The sequence below is a fragment of the Corylus avellana genome, chromosome 7, assembly GCF_965113065.1.
Source record: "Corylus avellana chromosome 7, dhCorAvel1.hap1.2, whole genome shotgun sequence".
Classification (NCBI taxonomy): domain Eukaryota; kingdom Viridiplantae; phylum Streptophyta; class Magnoliopsida; order Fagales; family Betulaceae; genus Corylus; species Corylus avellana.
Genome location: NC_142496.1, coordinates 23,770,654 through 23,789,435, shown reverse-complemented (window position 1 = coordinate 23,789,435; position 18,782 = coordinate 23,770,654). Strand labels below are relative to the sequence as shown.

The window sequence follows — 18,782 nt, the reverse complement described above, 5'->3', positions numbered from 1 at the left end:
CAACAACGAAATAATATCAAAACACAACACTGAAATACCCATTCTAAATCTCAACCAACAACTAAAGATTTTCCAAACTATTGAGCATAATTCATAAACGATTTCGTTACCTGAAGCAAGGGCTCAGAGCTTGATTTGGTGGGAAGTCGGAAATTGGAAGTGAACTGAAATAATTCACACACGGTGCACTGCCTGAGGGTCAGAGACGCCAGATAAGAAAACAACAAAAGAAAAAAAATAAATAAAATTACAGAGTTTACGGTTTACCTGTAACAGAGAGGCGACTCAGGCAAGGAATCAAGAGTTTCTGATCGTACTGGGACTTTGGGAGTCTGGGATGAGTGGATTTGGGTGAATAGGCTAGGCAATCGGAGATTCGGAGCAAGTGAGCAATGGCCGTGCACGGTGCACTTACAGAGTTACAGTGGGTTCACTGGGTTGAGTGGGTTCGAGTCGTTCGACCGTTCGAGACTTCGAGTTTGGCGAGAGAGGGGAGAGACCGAGAGAGTGAGAGTCTGAGAGACTCGGCTTGCGAGAGGCGAGAGACCGAGAGAGTGAGAGTCTGAGAGACGCGGCTTGCGAGTTGCGACTTGCGAGAGAGGGGACTCAGCCGGACTGGACTGGGAGTGGGGACTGGGTCTGGGGAGAGAGTGGCGCAAATAGTGGGTCTATGAGTGAATGGAGTGGGTGACGGTCAACTGGGAGTTAGGGCTTGAAAAATGAAAATTGCAATTCTTATTCGACTAACAGAGGGCAAAAACCAAAAAATGGGAATTTAAAACCTACACTAAAACGGCGCCGTTTTCACTTGGTGAACAGTATACCGGTTCTTATCGGTTAAACCGGTTAACCGATAAGAACATCTTAACCGGACCGGACCAAATTCCGGTATACTTTTTTTAACCGATAAGGATATCAGCATATTAGCTACGGTTTATATTGGTTCGGTCGAAGCCGGTAGACGGCCGGTTAAACGGTAACGGTTAATTTGCCCACTCCTAACTAGGATTGCTTTCAAATTTGACAAGGAGACTGGACTCCAAATTTCCTAGGATTACTAGGGCTTCTAGGACTCTCCTAAGCTCTATAAATAGACCTCTAGACCACACAATACAACATACAATCTTAGGGAGAGGAATTGGAGGGTACTTCAAAGAGTCGTTTTTGGTTCTTTCTTTCCCTTTTCTTTTTTGTTTTATTTTAATTATGCGTAACTAAACATTTAGTAGGGCTAGATTGAAGCCCTAATTATATTTATTTAATATTTCAATATTGGTGCCTTTGTGATAATCATATTGCGATGCTTAACTTGATTAATTCCTGTTTTATTGAATTCCTCATATGTGTGTGATTGGCCATTATATGCATGTGGTATGAATTAGTTATTTAAGTAAAGGAGAAAATTCACTTTACCTCCTAAAGTTTTAGAGGTTTTTCAATTCGAACCTCAATGTTTTAAAATTGGCAATGTACCACCCTAATGTTTCAAAAAATTTCAATTCAGACCCTCCGTTACTAATTTCCGTCTAATTGGACAGAAATCATCCCACATGCGTCTCACGTGAAATTTTAATGCTCTTTATTACAATTTTGCCCTCATTAAAACTTATGAAATTATGTAATTACCATCATTTAAACCTATGAAATTGAGTGTTATTATATAATTTCAAAGGTTTTAATGAGAAAAAAATTGAAATAGAGGGCATCAAAATCCCACGTGAGACGCACGTGGGATGATTTTCGTCAAATTAGACGGAAATTAGTAGCGGAGGGCCTGAATTGAAATTTTTTGAAACATTAGAGAGGTACATTGCCAACTTTTAAACATTGGGGTTCGAATTGAAAAACTCCTGAAACTTCAGGGGAGTAGAGTAAATTTAACCTTTAAGTCAATTTGGATGATCGGGTCCTGGGTTTAATAGAGTGATAAAAGAATTCCTCAGGGGTTCTTGGGTTAATCAACATAGGGAACCGGGAGTAGACACTCATGCCCTAGGCCTTATGTATTTGTCGATTTTCACAGATTTATTATTTCTTAAAGAACAACTTAGTAGACACCCATACTAAATCCTTTAAGAAATAAAAGAATTAGAGTAGACACTCATGCCTAATTCATTGCTTAGAAAAATCAATACCTTAAGGAGTTGACACCCATACTCTTAGGTTGGCAAAGTTGAAGTATTCATAATATGATTAGAGTATTGGCATATTGTTATATTATTTGAGCATGATTAGTGGTGGATATCAAAGCCCTACCTTTTATTTATCTTTATTTCCTTTCAATATATCAATATCAATTTCGTGACAAAGTTGATATTTTAATCAATTCTAAGCGAAATCAACAATCTCTAATGGAACGATCTCGTACTTGTTGCACTATACTACTGTTTTGATCTTGTACATTTGCGAGTTAAAACATACAAATTATTATCTATTAATTTAGGTAGTATTTGACACTACAGACACGGGTCATAAACCTTTGAACCTGGATCCGGTACTCCAGGTTGATTTTGAACCTTTTTTTTTTTTTTTTCCCTTATAACCGACTTGCTAAAACAGATAATAGTCGGGTTATAAGAATAATCGGGTAGAAAAATCCTGCTTGGGAATACCCGCGGCTAGAGCGCCTTCTCCGGTGAGGAATAGGAGATAAGAAGTCGATGGGCTATATCTATATAAATACGTGAGCCAAGTGGGTCTCTTTCATTCGTCACCAACTTTCCCTTCCAGCTCTCAGCTCACTCCCATCGGGTTTGTCCAGACACATGGAAAGAAGGCCTACGGGAACCGGCAGGCTTGAACTTCGAATCTTCCCTCATTACCGAATACTGGTGCGGACCCACAACGGCTTGGAAGTCCTAAATGACATCATATTAACCCCGCCGTGGACTCTGCTTTTTGAAGGTTTTCCTGCGCTTTGGCTCCTAGAACCGGCCTTTTACCAGCACTGCTTTTCCGAGGTGGCCATGCACTTTCACCTCAACTTCGGGCCTCTGGACCCTGGTACTACCCAGCGCATGATTACGCGCGCATTGCAGATGAACTTTTCCATGGTGGTCGAGTTCGATCACTTCGGAGATGATCATGACGAGATATTTGACGTTGGAAGCGTCGGCGCTCCTGTTCAATCGGGGTTGCCTAATCTGGATTCTGTTCAAGTTCTGGACGATGTGGATTTGGCACCCACGTGCGGTGGCGGAGGATCAAGTAGCGCGATTGAGAAGTTGATCAAGAAGGGCTGCTTTGTTGCATGCAAGAGTGATCAAGAACTACTGGGTACCTGCAGCGTATGTTTGGAAGAGCTTTCATCGCCGGAGGGGGCAGAGCTTCTTCGGATGGATTGCTCTCATCTTTATCACCAGGGTTGTATTCTTCCCTGGTTGGAGAAGCGGAACACTTGTCCCACCTGCCGGCGTGAAGTGGATCAAGATTAATGATGTTGATCATTTTTTTTTTCCTTTTACAATTTGATAGTTTTTTATTTTACTTCTTCAGATGGATGCTTTTTTATTTTATTTATCAAATCTTCTCATTTTTTTTCTTTTGAATCGACAAATCTTATCATATGTGTGAATTAATTATATCCTAACAAACTTATAAGCGTTGTTTGGAATAAATTTGTTCTTATTATTATTTTTGGTGCAAATTCATATGCAAATTTAGGATTCTTTTGTGGCCTTAGAGAGAGATGATTAAACAATGGATGATGAAGGCCTTCTTTTATATATATATATATATATATTCACGAGAAAAATTTACTTCACCCCTGAAGTTTCAAGAGTTTTTCAATTTGAACCTAAAAAATTAAAAATTGGTAATGTACTCTCCTAATGTTTTAAAAATTTTCAATTTGAACCTTATGTTATTAATTTCCGTCAAATTAGACGGAAATCTCTAAAATTACGTAATTACCCTCAGTTTTTTTTTTAAAAAAAATTTAAATTTCCGTCCAATTTAATGAAAATTAGTAACAGAAGGTTTAAATTGAAAATTTTTTAAATATTAAAAGAGTACATTGTCAATTTTTAAATTTAGAGTTTAAATTAAAAAATCGTTGAAACTTTAAGGGAGTAAAATAAATTTTTTCATATATATATATATATATATATATAGAACCACCGACTTCTTTGTCTCCTAGATTTGTTGGGAGAACGAGCCGACCTACTACTGGACACCGGTCATAAACCTTTGAACCCGGATCCGGTACTCCGAGGTTGATTTTGACTCCTTTTTTTTCTTATAACTGACTTGCTAAAACGGATAATAGTCGGGTTATAAGAATAAACGGGTAGTAATTAAAATCCTGCCTGGGAATACTCGCGGGTTGAGCTCCTTCTCCGGTGAGGAATAGGAGATAAGAGGTGAGGGGGGTCAAGTGCCACCCCTCACCTCCCAAAAATCCCCCTTGCTTCGGTAGAATTTTTTCAAAGCCCACCCTCAAACAATCATCAAGCGATCATCAGGGGGCATCAACTTTACACGAGCAAATATTTTTCAAGATGACCGGATTCACGCTTGGCCGCCGACATGATTTTTTTTTTTTTTGTCACTGTAGTTTCAGGTGTTAAGATATTTTAGGTCAGATGTAAGGTAGAAGAAGAAAGATGGGAAGACGAGTGTCTTTTGATTTTTTGGCAAAAACGCATCGTTTTCATAAAAGAAATACGCACTGTTTAAATTGGAGAAATGCTCGTAGTGTTCCAGACTTTGAGACACCAACAAATTATCAAATGACCTGGCAACTAAAAGGATGACCCGTCCCAACCGTAGCTCAATCTACTAGGGATCACATTTTATAAAGCGGATGTTACTAGTTTGAATTCTCCTTCTCCCTCTTACGTGGACATGTAAAAAGAAAAAAAAAATAATAATAATTTTTTAATTTTTTTGGCACAAACTTTAAACCCTTTGTTATTATATTTCTTCCGAGTAATCAAATTTGTCAAAAAAAAAAAAAAAAAGTTTTAGGTATGTAACCAAACTTTAACATTGATCAAACTTTTATATTTATACTGCTCTTTTAAATTAATAGTTTATGAATATATATAATTTTTATTATGTATTTTATTTATATTTTCATATAATTTTAGTTACTTGAGATTATGAAAAAAAGTAATGGTTTTATTATGCTCCAATAAAATTCTAAACGAGCTTGTGCCATAGTAGATTTAGCATATTTGCCGGTAAATCGTTGCTTAGGAATTTTTTCTTTTTTTAATAGCATTATGGTAAACCAATTAAATCCGAAGAGCATATGAAGACTTATCGATGACAATAAAATAAATTAATGTTAGGCATGATAAAATAAATTATAAGTTACATTTATATGTTTTAAATAATAATTAAATTTGTTGAATTGTTTATTTATTTCCTTAGTTTTATTGACGAAATTTTTTTCTTCCAAACATCTGGGATTTTCACCTATTCGTCAGCTCTAGAAATCGACAGAAACGCATTATATCGTCATTATTCCAAATAATACCATACTTACACAGTCACTACTAAAGTGAAGAAAATAACCCTGCAGGCTGCAGCATCCATTTCCTTCACCCAGCAAGGTCTTCAACAAGGCGACGTCAACTATATGTCATAACATATATTCGCTTATGATGAGGGTATGGTTTAGTCTCTTTGTTTAAAGATTTTATACAAGCAACAAGCTATGTAATACGCAGTGTCGCAGCATTTGCATGTACCCATTTCTAAAGCAAGCGCAAGGCCCTCGCAGAACTTCGCTGTCCTATTACTCTAACCTGATAGATCACTGTTTAGCACTAAAGTCGTTAAATTTTGCCAAAGCCATCCACGCCCAGTTGATAAAAGTGGGATTTGATAGCCATACTTTTCTGGGTAATCGCTGTCTCGACCTGTACTCTCAGTTTGGCAGCGTTAATGATGCCTTGAAAGTGTTTGATGGCATTTCCGACAAGAATTGTATATCTTGGAATGTTTGCCTGAAAGGGGTGTTAGGACACGGCCAAGTTGAAAGGGCAGGTCGTTTGTTTGATGAAATGCCTGTTAGAGACGTTGTTACTTGGAACACGATGATTTCAGGTTATTTTTCGTGTGGCTTTGTTGATTATGCGTTAAAAACTTTCATGGAAATGCAAAATGCTGGTGTGAGACCAAGTGGGTTCACCTTGTCGATTCTGTTGTCGCCTGTGTCGCGTGCTCGTCATGGTAAGCAGATTCATGGCTGTATGATTCGGCATGGTCTGAATTTATCTAATGTGGTGCTTGGGAATTCATTAATTGATATGTATGGCAAGCTAGGTCTTGTTGATTATGCTTTTGGTGTGTTTCTGACCATGGAGAAGTTGGATATGATCTCCTGGAACTCTTTAATTTTAGTTTGTCATAGATCTGGGTACAGAGAATTGGCACTGGATCAATTCTGTTTAATGAGAACCACAGAGCATTCTCCCGATCAGTTTACTGTATCAACAGTCATCAGTGTCTGTTCAGACTTGCAAGATTTGGAAAAGGGTAAGCAGGTTTTCGCTTTCTGCATCAAGGTGGGATTTAATTCTAATAGCATTGTATCAAGTGCTGTTATTGATATGTTTTCTAAATGCAACAGATTGGAGGATTCAGTTCAGCTTTTTGAAGAACTAGGTCAATGGGATTCAGCACTTAGCAATACCATGATTCCAAGCTATGCAGCACATGGTTTTGTGGAGGATGCTTTGCAACTCTTTGTGTTGACCTTGAGGGAGAACCTCAGGCCGACTGAGTTCACACTAAGCAGTGTTCTAAGTGCTGTTTCCACTTTCCACCCACCAGAACAGGGTAGTCAAATTCATTCTTTAGTTATTAAAGTGGGTTTCGAGTCAGATTCAGTTGTTGCTAATTCACTTGTGGAAATGTATGCTAAAGTTGGGTCCATTGACTTTTCCATGAAAATCTTTACTAATATGGGTGTACGAGATTTGATATCCTGGAACACAATAATTTTGGGTTTGACTAACAATGGTAGAGTGTATGAGACCCTGGACATATTTAAGGAACTAATTCAGGAAGGTCCTCCACCAGATCGAATAACTCTAGCTGGAGTGCTATTGGCTTGCAAGTATGGGAGTTTTGTTGATGATGGAATGATTATTTTTTCATCAATGGAGAAGGAATATGGAGTTCTACCCAGGGATGAACATTATGCTTGCATAGTGGAGTTGTTGAGTCAAGCTGGTAAGTTAAAAGAAGCAATGGATATTATACATGCAATGCCTTATGAACCTAGTTGTATTATATGGGGATCAATTCTTCGTGCTAGTCTGATTCATGGAGACTTGAAACTCACTGAAACAATTGCAGAGAGGATGATGGAGTTTGAACCGCAGTCGTCTCTACCTTATTTGGTATTGGCTCGGTTATATGAGATGAGGGGCAGATGGGAGAGTATGGTTCGGGTAAGAAAGTCCATAGAACATAAAGTTGTCAAGAAGGTCACTGGATGCAGTTGGATTTGGATAAAAAATCACATACATATGTTTAAGACAAACCAATTACAGCATCATGGAGGGAAAGAAATTTATTTGGTGTTGAGATTGTTGATTTGGGAGATAGAGGATAAAGGTTATTTCTGACAATGGTGTGAGAAAGCGGGTGCTGAAGTGGGAGGAACAGTGAAGTGGGCAGGACAACAAGAGTCCTTCATGTTCACATTAACTGATACAGCTATTGGTATATTTCTTTTTGAGTTTATTTAAAGACCTTGGTATACTTTGTGCTTATTAATTTCAAACACAAAAGTTCATGAGGGTAAACTTCTTTTCACTCAGAAAATTTGGGTAATGCTTCATTTGCGTATTTATGGTTCGTTTGAGATATGACAAGTGTTGCCATCTTCTGGCATCCCTTTATCTGTATATTTAGTCTAGTTCTCTTTGAGATAGGTTTCCTCCCTATTTCAAACTCAAAAAAGAATTTGGAAACAGCACATCACCATTATTCTTACAGCGATCCAAGTAGTTTCTTGGTGATCCCTATGGTTTCTCATGGAACACTTTGGGAGTTTTGATATGATTTCTTTTTGGCTCAGTAGACTACTCTATCTTGTAAGAATATCACCAAATTAATCCGCAAACGATTAGCAAACTAATAGAAATATTAAAGGACAGAATGCAGGTCAACAGGTCAGGAAAAATGGTAAGCTCTATTCTTCCTACATCTTAAATTCATAAATCTGTGGAGATGTTTTCTTTTACGACTTGCTTTTTTCCTTGACTTATCCAAATTCTTCCTTGGTAAGCTTGTATGAATGCTTTCTGATTTCTTGCCTTAGGAAGCTGCCAAAACAGTAAGACATTGTTTGATGAAATTTTTTTATTAGACTTCTAGCTTTGTGTCAACGGTGGTTGGTGGATAAACGCATGACCTAAACTATCAAAAGAAAAAATCAACAGCTTCGGTGTTTGTAGGAGGAAACTGAGGGAAAATAATTTGGAAGCTTTTAAGCCTTTAATGCGTTTAGCTTCTTTCTGGGTTGTAACAGTTGATATATAAACTTTGTAACTGAAAGTATTAGTGTACCTAAACCTATTTTCACTATGTGACTGGGTTCTCTTAAGTAAGGATATTGTTTTTTCTCCTTTATTTTTTGCCCTTTTCTTCATCTTACTTTTTTAATTTGACGTTCAGGTCAGCATTGAAGTCCAAATTACTGCAGGCTTTCCAATTAAGCAGGTTACTGTACAAGAGGTAGCCCTGTAAAGCAAGTTGGGTTATACTTGAGAGGTATCTGATTTCACTTACACATGTCACTTAACTTAGATAATCCTTGAGAGTTGGTTTTTGTGGAGTATTCCTTTGCTAATGTTTTTCTCTCATCCTTCAGCCCAATTTGGTGCTGCATTAATGATCTTTAAAGTAGTTGAATTTTCAGTTTCATATGTATACTATTCCGCAGTCGATCTTCATAGTGTATATTATTTCTCTTTTAATTTTTCAATGAAAGAAGATAAATCTGTTTTAAAAGCCTTAAATGCTGTAGGATGGTGCCAAGATTGATGCTTTGCTTTCTTGTTTGATGCAGAAAAAGTGGGATAGTTTAGTTGAGTTTTGCATATTATTATGTGTTAAATTACCACTTGTCCCGAAAGCTTAGGCTTATAGGATAAGTGATAATTTTACATGGTATCAGAGTCAAATGTCCTGAGATCGGACCTTATCTCTGTCAAATCACCTCCCATTTAAATTAAATATTTCACATGTTGGGCCTCACATATTAAAAGAGAGTTTGAGTCCACACGTGAGGATGAGCGTTAAAGTGTTGATTAAGTGATTAAATTTATCTCTTCCTATCAGCTTAAGCTTATGTGATAATTGGCAATTTAACATAGTTTCATGAGCAAAGGTCCAGAGTTTGAACCTTCTCTCAGCATTTATTTTTCGTTTAAATTAAAACAAGGGAAATCATATATAAAATCCTTAGGTCAACGCGCTTTTTATTAAAAACTCACTAGGTATTTTTTTTTGGAAATTTAGTCTCTGGGTAACTCGAAACTATTAAAAACTCCCTACTGTCAATTCTTGTTAACTGCTGTTAGTCCACTCAAAACTCCCCGTTTTATTTGATTAAAATATTAAATTTTTATTAATTTAATTTAAAAAATTAAATCTTAAAAAAAAAAAAAAAAAAAAATTTGAAGGGTGGCCACCCTCCCAACCCCTATGGGGTGGCTTGCGGCCACCCCAAACCACCCATGGGGTGGCTGCGGGTCACCCCATGGGTGGAATGGGGTGGCCACGAGCCACCCCAAGCCACCCCATGGGTGGCCGCAAGCCACCCTAGGGGTGGGCAAACCACCCCATGGGTGGCCGCAAGCCACCCTAGGGGTGGGCAAGCCACCCCATAGGGGTTGGGGGGTGGCCAGGGGTGGCGCCGCCACCCCTGGCCACCCTTCAATTTTTTTTTAATTTTTTTTTTTTTTTAGATTTAATTTTTTAAATTAAATTAATAAAAAATTAATATTTTAATCAGATAAAACGGAGAGTTTTGAGTGGACTAACGGCAGTTAACAAAAATTGACGATAGAGAGTATTCTAATAATTTCGAGTGACTCAGGAACTAAATTTCAAAAACCCAGAGAGTTTTTAATAAAAGCGCGTTGACCTAAGAATAAGAATTTTATATATGATTTCCCTTAAAATAATATACACATCATCTGATCTTACGTGAGGAAGAGTATTAAAGTATTAGTTAAATAATTAAATTTAAGCTTAAGCTGTTATGATAAATTGTGGTTTGACATTTTATATATTCCTATGCAATTCTACTTATTTGATTTAAAAACCCAATTTATATTAAGGCATATGAGACAACTTCAGATGAGAGGGAGTAATGGACAACTTCATATGAAATGTAGAATGAGAGGGCTCTACCTTGTTCGAGCATCTACCTGAACAAGATGGGCCTAAGTGCCCTCTCATTTGAAGCTGCACATTGCAATGCAATAAGTAACCTCTTACACCTGAATCTTTAGAATGGCAGGAGGAAGTCAACCCGTTCTTACGAGTTCATAAATAGGCCACAAGCGGCCGTTGGATTGGGTGCAAGTGATAGTGTCCCATTACCAACCGCACACTGCATGTAGACAATTCCTCCAACATACTGAACAAGGAAAAGAAAAGAAAGGCAATTAATGTGCATTGTCTTGGTAGGTTCCATTAACGTTTTTCCAGTAGTCTGTCAGCTCCAAGGACACCATCCCCCCAACCCCCCCTCCATGCATTAATAGCTAGTTTCTGCAGGATTGGCATTCACTGTAATGATTTGTTCAAATGGTTAGAAATTGTAGTAGATGATATATAAAATTTATTTGCTTAAATAAATTTTGGGTTGTCCAATCACTCATCTAAATAGATAAATTGTTAGCAATTCAAGACAGAAAAATTGCTGTGAACTCTTGTCTGTTTATGCAATATCAGAGTGTCTTCTTCCAGGACTTTCCTTTGTGATGTTAATCAATAACCGAGCTACCCACTGAGCTGAGGCGGTCAAACACTCCTCAGTCCTCCCCATTTGCTACATTTATGATTTGAAGCGTACACCCCATTTCCAAGACTGCCTGCAGTGCTGCTCTCACCTCAGAGAAGCACTCCACTCTACTCTACTGTATTCCTTCTTTCCTTCTTTCTCATTTGTGCTACGGTAACAATTATGGGATAGAAGGCACAGAAGCCAATGCATACTACTGCATAGATATACAAATCTCTGTGCCTTTGACTGCTGTCCACATGATCTTTTCACAAGTTTTTTAAGGAAAAATCTGTGTAAAAGTGGTCGTTATGCAATCAATGCATTTTCATGTGGATATCACTCATGAATGTCATTTTCTTTTAAGCCTTTAAGGGCAAGACTGGACTCAAAGTTGTAGTGCATTTTATGCAGTAATGAGACAATAGCTTTAATCCATCCTACCATAGCTTTGTTTGTTGTATTAGAGAGTACTTGAGATTAAATTCAATCTGTAAAGGGTAAAAGATAGATCCTTTAAGCAAAAAAAAAAAAAAAACATTATAAACAAGGACGGAACCAGAATATTTATCTGGGAGTCGGATATAATCCAAAACAATATATTTTTTTTTTAATACGTTTTGCCTCGTGAGTAAGTGAGAGACTTGTTAAAGATCTAAACTGGCATGTGATAGAGAAAAATCACATAAAGTATTTATGATAAGTTCATCGAATATGATTTATTTCTCTTTCATTTTCTAAAAGAGTTATTATTTTCACAATCTCCTCCACTCGATCCTTGAAGTCTTAAATAAGGTCCCACGAGCCACCTTATGTAGTGCCTTCATACCACATAACATTATTGAGTTGCTCTGATACTAATTATGACGGGACTAACTTTTCAAGGCGTCACCCACTTACAAATTGTTTGTGGGGCTGAAGAAATGAAAAGATTGCTCATGAAAGGTAAAAAGGAAACATAAAAGAAAAGATTGCTTTAGCTACATGTCTTAAATGCATTCAATTGAAAAATATATAAAAACTATAGGTGCACTATAAAGTTCCCTCGTTTTTTAAGTTAGAATATTTATGATGAAATTTTTATTTCTTTATGTGACAGGGATATACATATAAATGATAGAAGCATGGTGATACGTTTTTGGTACATGACATTTGCGTTTTACGAAGAAACATATATAAGGTCTTTTCATGATTGAAGAGTTGTTTATGCCCTACATGTATATTTGATATTAATTGCCAACCTCCATGATTCATCAATCATTATCTAGGAAAAGATGTGTGGGTAAGATGGTTTGAAATTGCAGGACTTGTCTCTCGGATTTAATTGAGCGACCCCCATTAGGAGATGGCTCATTTTTTTATTTTTTTTTTGTTTTGCCCATTTGGATGGTTTGAACCACTCATGAGACCCCTAATATGCATTGGGGTGGTTCGGTCACCTTCATTTAGTTAAAAAGAATGGTCTGACCACTCATGCGTTTTTTTATTGTAAGTGATACGTGTCACACAATGAGTTGTGAGTATAATGCACGTTAATGAATTCTATCAACTTTTTTAATATCTATTTTGTTTTTATCACAAAAAATGTTTAAACCATTTTTAAACTCTAACAAACTATTTGTCAAAACCTAAAATTGCATGGAACAATTTTGTATTTATCCCTTAATAGCATGCCGATATATGCCCTAATAAGTAAAAAGATGACGAGAATAAAATGGAAATACACATTGTTCGTTGGAAAAAAAAGAAGTTTGTACCGTAAGCACCACGTCACACTCCATCATAAAATGCAAATTACCACAAGAAAATATCATTCATTGTTGATGGTGAATCTCATCAACTTCATTAAAAATGCATGATTCACTAAATTTCCTCTCCCATGTCCTCGACTGATCAAGAGTCTTCCTTTACAAGTTACAACAATATAAGAATAAGCCATCCCATCCCATTCCATTCCATCTTGACAAATCATTGGTTCAAACCAGCAACAAAGTAGCCCTAGCCAAGGCCATATATCCCCCTCTCAACAAAATGACTAGAAAGACACCTTCAAAACTTCTCTTATCCCTCTCCCTCCTTGCTTGTTTTTCCACATGCACTTGTCATTCTAGTGCCAATGATGATAAAGGAGCTGGGATCAAAGGGTTGTTTATATTTGGAAGCTCTCTGGTTGATAATGGCAACAACAACTTCCTCCAGGACTCCATGGCTAAGGCTGACTACTTGCCTTATGGGATAGATTTCCCTCTTGGGCCCACAGGAAGGTTCACAAATGGGAAGAATGTGATTGACCTTCTGGGTGACCACCTTAAGCTCCCCTCATTGATTCCAGCTTTTGCTGACCCCTCTACTAAGGGAAGCAAAATTGTTCATGGTGTCAATTATGCTTCTGGTGCCTCTGGTATTCTAGATGATACTGGCTTAATTGCGGTAACAACATATATATAGACTTTTTTCTTCTTTTTCTTCTCATTGGTTGTGGCATGTTATAGGATCGAAACTTTTAATTAATAGTGTTTTTGATTGAGAAGCAAAAGTCTTGGGATTTTACATTTTTTTGATTGCCACAACAATAAGCTCTGACAGATGAAGCTCACATCTGTGCAAATGGGGTTTCGTTTTCAGGGCCATGTGATCAGTCTGAGTCAACAGATCAGAAACTTTGAGAAGGTGACCTTGCCGGACCTAGAAGCTCAGTTGGAGTGCAGAAGCAGGGTGGTGCTTCCCAAATACTTGTTTGTTGTTGGAACAGGGGGAAACGATTACTCCTTCAACTACTTCCTGGGCAAATCCGACAGCAATGTCAGTCTTCAAGCCTTCACTGCCAACCTGACAGCATCATTGTCTCAGCAATTAATGGTGCGTTTGACAAAAACAACACATAGGCTACTACATTTCTTCACCAAATCAAAACTTCTCTGTCCCAGAATCTTTAATTAGCTTGGGAAACTTTATATTAATGGTTTCTATCAAGACCCACCAAACATCAACAACAATAGTAAATGCATGCCTCTATTAATTACTTAGTTATATATGTTCGTCTGAGATTGTTGATTTGATGCAGAAGCTGTTCAATTTTGGGGCTCGAAGGTTTGTGTTAATGTCGGTAAACCCACTTGGGTGCAGTCCAACGGTTATGTTGAACCAGCAAATTAGTCGCAATGGCTGCGTACAGGGTCTGAACCGGGCAGCTCATCTCTTCAATACTCACTTGAAGTCACTGGTGGATGTTCTCAAGTCAGAGATGCCTGGTTCTACTTTTGTTTATGTCAACTCATATAAGATTATCAGGGATATCATCAGAAATCCCATTTCCAAAGGTAAATATCACTTCTCCTATATATATATATTGAGATTTGAGAATGAGTATTTGAATCCATGGATGCATGGTCTACAGGTTTCAAGGACGCTAGTAGATCTTGTTGTGAAGTGGCATCAATGAATGAAGGTGGAAATGGAATATTGTGCAAAAGAGGTGGGCAAGCGTGTGCAGAGAGGAGCAGCCATGTGTTCTTTGATGGGCTGCATCCAACGGAAGCTGTGAATGCCCAGATAGCAAGCAAGGCCTATGAATCTAATCTCAAAACTGAAGTTTATCCCACTAACATTAAAAATCTCGTCAACTCATATGTTTTTTGAGTAGTCTTAATCTAAATTCTATGTTTGATGGGTACTTAGAATTGTGAGGTTAATTTACTAGGATGCAGGCTAATGAATTTAGTGTAGTTTAGCCAAGATGTGTTTCTTTTCCTTTTGTTGGCTGTATATTATGCATGTGAAACAACTTAAAAAAGTAAACCCTTTTTTATCTACCCCTCAACATTTTTTTCTTGGTATTTGGAAGCCGTCGAATCACTCATGTGACCAAAATGAATGATTTGACCACTTTCTAAACTAATTTACGAAGGTGGTTGATTGCCCTTATGGCCAAATGGATGGTCAAACAATCACTCCTTGCATTACAAGTCACTTTTTTTTTTTTTTTTTTGTCATAATAAAGTTATTGCAGTGGATCTTAATCCAATCGATTTATCTTTGTTAGTAAAGCTTAGTTATATTTGTTGCAATAATTGCTGCCATATTTTTCATTATATGAGTCATATCAAAGGATAAAAAATTCTTAATCGTATCAGAAATGAAGATCATCATGTCACTTGTCAACATAATTTATATGCAATTAATTGGGTAGGTAGAGCGAAAACTTATGGTTTAAATTGTTTATATCTAGTTTTTTTAGTAAAGAAAATCGTAATCTAAAAGTATGATTAATAAATAAATCCTTCACCACATCTAGTGATTAACTGTAATTATGTTCAAGGAACAAGTCCTACAAGACACCAACTATCAACCTTGCGACATGTTTGAGTTGAAGTTTATCATTTAACGTATATATAAAAATTATTCTACATATTTGTTCAAAAATTTGGAATACATTTTCATACGCGGTGAAAGACTTGAACGTAAATGGGTTTTCTTGTGCCCAATAACTTGTTTTACCAACGTCCACAAAATCTGAATATTCCTTCATAAACTATCTTTTTCTTTTTTCTTTTTTGATGAAATCATAAACTATCTTCTTCTTCGTCGTCGCTTTTAACGAAGACTTGAACGGAAATATTTGTGATCTTCTACTCTGAAGTCTTCTAAGGAGGACAAGATCAAAGTTCTGAGCTTTGTTAGTAGCAGCCCCTTCACGGTCAATATTATTCGGTATATGTATTCGGAGGACATTGGCTCGGGAAAACAGAGGCCATTGAATTTTGATATCGCCAAAACTCAAAGCTCTGATCTTTTCCTCATTCCCTTCCCCGGATGATTGGATTTCTGTCCTGTTAAACCCACCATCTCTGTTTCTGACAAACCCAGAAACAGAAATAACCCAAAAAACAGAGGAGGAAAAGAAAGATGACAACCAAAATCCAAATCCTCCTACTCTCGATCCTCCTCCTCCCCACAATTTGCTTAGCAATGGTGAACATAATATCACCAGGCTCAACCCTTAACGCCTCCAACACAAACCAAGCCTGGTCCTCCCCAAACGGCACATTTTCACTCGGCTTCATCCCCATCAACCCCCCTACCTCTCCACCGACCTTCCTAGCCGCCATTGTTTACTCTGGAGGTATCCCCATCTGGTCCGCAGGCACCATTCCCGTCGACTCTGCTGCCTACCTCCAACTCCATCCCACAGAAGGCAACCTCCGGCTCGTCAGCGGCTCTGGCCATACCGTCTGGGACTCTGCCACCGCCAACCTCGGTGTCTCCTCCGCCTCCCTCGACGACTACGGCAACCTTGTCCTCACGAGAAATGGGACCATCCCGGTCTGGGCTTCTTTCGAACACCCAACCGACACCGTCGTGCCGGGGCAGAAATTTTCAACTCGTCACGTTTTGCGAAATGGGTTGTACTCGTTTCGTCTTCTTAGTAATGGTACTGTTAATCTCAAGTGGAATGACAGTACTGCATATTGGAGTCGAGGTACTTTTAATTCTTCGAATAACAGAACTTCGCCTACTTTAGGATTACAGCCTACTGGTATTTTGTCGGTTTCAGATCCCACGTTGACTAGGGGGGCTATAATGGCTTATAGTAATGATTATAATCAATCAGGTGAGATCTTCAGGTTCTTGAGGTTAGATAGTGATGGGAATTTGAGGATTTATGGCTCTGATAAAGGGAGTGGGATTCAAACTGTGAGATGGGTAGCTGTTGAGGATCAATGCAGAGTTTTTGGGTTCTGTGGGAACATGGGAATCTGTAGTTATAGCGGTAAGAATCCCATTTGTAGGTGCCCCTCTCAGAATTTCGAGCTGCTTGATCCAAAAGATAGCAGAAAAGGGTGTAAGAGGAAGGTGGCGACTGAGGATTGTGCGGGGAATTTGACCATGTTGACAATGGAACATACTCTGTTCTTAACGTTTCCTCCTCAGAGTCTATTTGCCGTCGAGGGCTCCGAGATCTTTATGGTGGGTATATCCTCTTGTAGGATGAGTTGCCTAGTCAATCCTACTTGTGATGCTTCGACTATATTGTCAGATGGGGGTGGCATGTGCTACTACAAGATGCCGGGTTTTATCTCCGGGTATACTAATCCGGCACTCCCCAGCACTTCATATGTCAAGGTCTGCTCACCGGCGGTCCCAAACGCATCGCCTTCTATGCGGAGCGACGGTTGGAGGATGCATGCTTGGGCACTAGCTATGGTGGTTATCGGGACCATCTTGGGTTTGATTGCCTTGGAGGGTAGTTTATGGTGGTGGTGTTGTAGAAGCAGCCGCAAAATCGGAGGATTGTCTTTGTCAGCCAAATATGCTCTTATTGAATATGCTTCTGGTGCTCCGGTCGAGTTCTCATATAGGGAGCTCCGGCGCTTAACCAAGGAGTTCAAGGAGAAGCTTGGAAGCGGAGGATTTGGAGCTGTGTACAGAGGGGTTCTTGCTGACAGAACAGTTGTTGCGGTGAAGCGAGTCGAGGGGATTGAGGAGGGAGAGAGGCAGTTTAGAATGGTTGTTTCAACTCTAAGTTGCACCCACCATTTGAATTTGGTGAGATTGATTGGTTTTTGCTGTGAAAGGAGCCACAGGCTTTTGGTATATGAGTTCATGCAAAACAAGTCCCTTGACAATTTTCTTTTCCAAACAGATGATAAGCCGGGGAAATTGCTGAATTGGGAGACTCGGTTTAACATTGCCCTTGGCACTGCGAGGGGCATCACTTACCTTCACGATGAGTGCCCTGAAAGCATAATCCATTGCGACATAAAACCTGAAAACATTCTCCTGGATAAGAACTATTCTGCAAAAGTATCAGATTTTGGTCTTGCAAAGGTTGCTACTTTAAAGGGCCATATAGATTATTTGGCACCAGAATGGGTGCAGGAAAATGCTGCAATAACTTCAAAATCCGATGTTTACAGTTATGGTATGGTTTTGTTGGAGACAGTGAGTGGGAGAAGGAATATGGAAGTATCTGCAGAAACGAATTGGAAAGAGTTGTGGGCTTGGGCGTATGAAGAGTTTGAGAAGGGTAATGTGGTGGGAATTGTTGACAGAAGGCTGGGTGGGCAAGAGGTGGATGTGGAGCAAGTAATGAGAGCCATTAAAGTAAGCTTTTGGTGCATCCAGGAGCAGCCATCAGAGAGGCCAAGAATGGGAAAAGTGGTGCACATGCTAGAAGGCATCACAGAGATTCATAGGCCGCCTCCCCCAAAGGCCCTCAATGCTCTGCTACCTACTGCAACCATACTAAATTGAAGAGCATCAAATCAACTTTCTTTCTTTATCACAATCAATTGGTTTTTCTTTCTCAGTTTTTTTTTTTTTTTCCTAATCAAAGCGGGAAATTCTTTCTCAGTTAATTACTTGTGTAGTCATATAGAAATAATTTTTTTTTTCTTTTTTGTGAAAATGAGATGAGTGTAACAGAAGTTCAAGAGAGTCGTGAGAGTGTGTACCTTTTTTTCTTTTGGGTTGGTTTCCTTGTGTTGAGAGCATCTAAGCAGTTTTTAAACTAGCTTTTTAGATAAATTTAACTATTTTGTTAACTTTTCTTGCTCTAAACAGATATTATAAAATAGAAGGTTTTCCTACTACTGCTACAGTAAACTTTTATATTTACAAGTTACTTTAACAACTTGTAAGTAATATTTTATTATATTTTTTTCTGTTTTTTTTAATATTTTCTCTCTCCTTCTCTTTTTATCTCTTTTTATGGAGAAGACAAAGAAATGATAAAAAAAAAAAAACTAATAAAATAATACTAAAAAAATGATATTTAATTAGAGTAGATAGTTAAAATAGATGTTCT

At 38.1% G+C, this 18,782-nt stretch overlaps 3 protein-coding genes across 4 annotated transcripts; all 3 read left to right on the top strand.

Moving 5' to 3' along the window:
* Positions 1–5,427: 5,427 nt before the first annotated feature.
* Positions 5,428–8,970, top strand: LOC132184571 (Tetratricopeptide repeat (TPR)-like superfamily protein). The gene is made up of 2 exons (XM_059598251.2): positions 5,428–7,680; positions 8,638–8,970. Exon 1 carries the CDS (start codon positions 5,691–5,693, stop codon positions 7,581–7,583), a length of 1,893 nt encoding a protein of 630 aa, XP_059454234.2. The 5' UTR covers positions 5,428–5,690; the 3' UTR covers positions 7,584–7,680; positions 8,638–8,970.
* A 3,836-nt stretch (positions 8,971–12,806) lies between these two features.
* Positions 12,807–14,783, top strand: LOC132184767 (GDSL esterase/lipase At1g29670). 2 transcript variants are annotated; one of them, XM_059598509.2, is made up of 4 exons: positions 12,807–13,405; positions 13,601–13,834; positions 14,043–14,295; positions 14,373–14,783. In XM_059598509.2, the coding sequence occupies exons 1-4, from the start codon at positions 13,007–13,009 to the stop codon at positions 14,612–14,614; spliced, it is 1,128 nt and encodes a 375-aa protein (XP_059454492.2). In that variant the 5' UTR covers positions 12,807–13,006; the 3' UTR covers positions 14,615–14,783. The 2 variants fall into 2 exon arrangements, with proteins under 2 accessions (XP_059454492.2, XP_059454491.2); XM_059598508.2 differs by having other exon boundaries at positions 14,040–14,295.
* A 168-nt stretch (positions 14,784–14,951) lies between these two features.
* LOC132184766 (G-type lectin S-receptor-like serine/threonine-protein kinase At1g34300) lies at positions 14,952–18,272 on the top strand. Its single transcript, XM_059598507.2, has one exon. It carries the CDS (start codon positions 15,881–15,883, stop codon positions 18,227–18,229), a length of 2,349 nt encoding a protein of 782 aa, XP_059454490.2. The 5' UTR covers positions 14,952–15,880; the 3' UTR covers positions 18,230–18,272.
* The last annotated feature ends 510 nt before the right edge of the window (positions 18,273–18,782 follow it).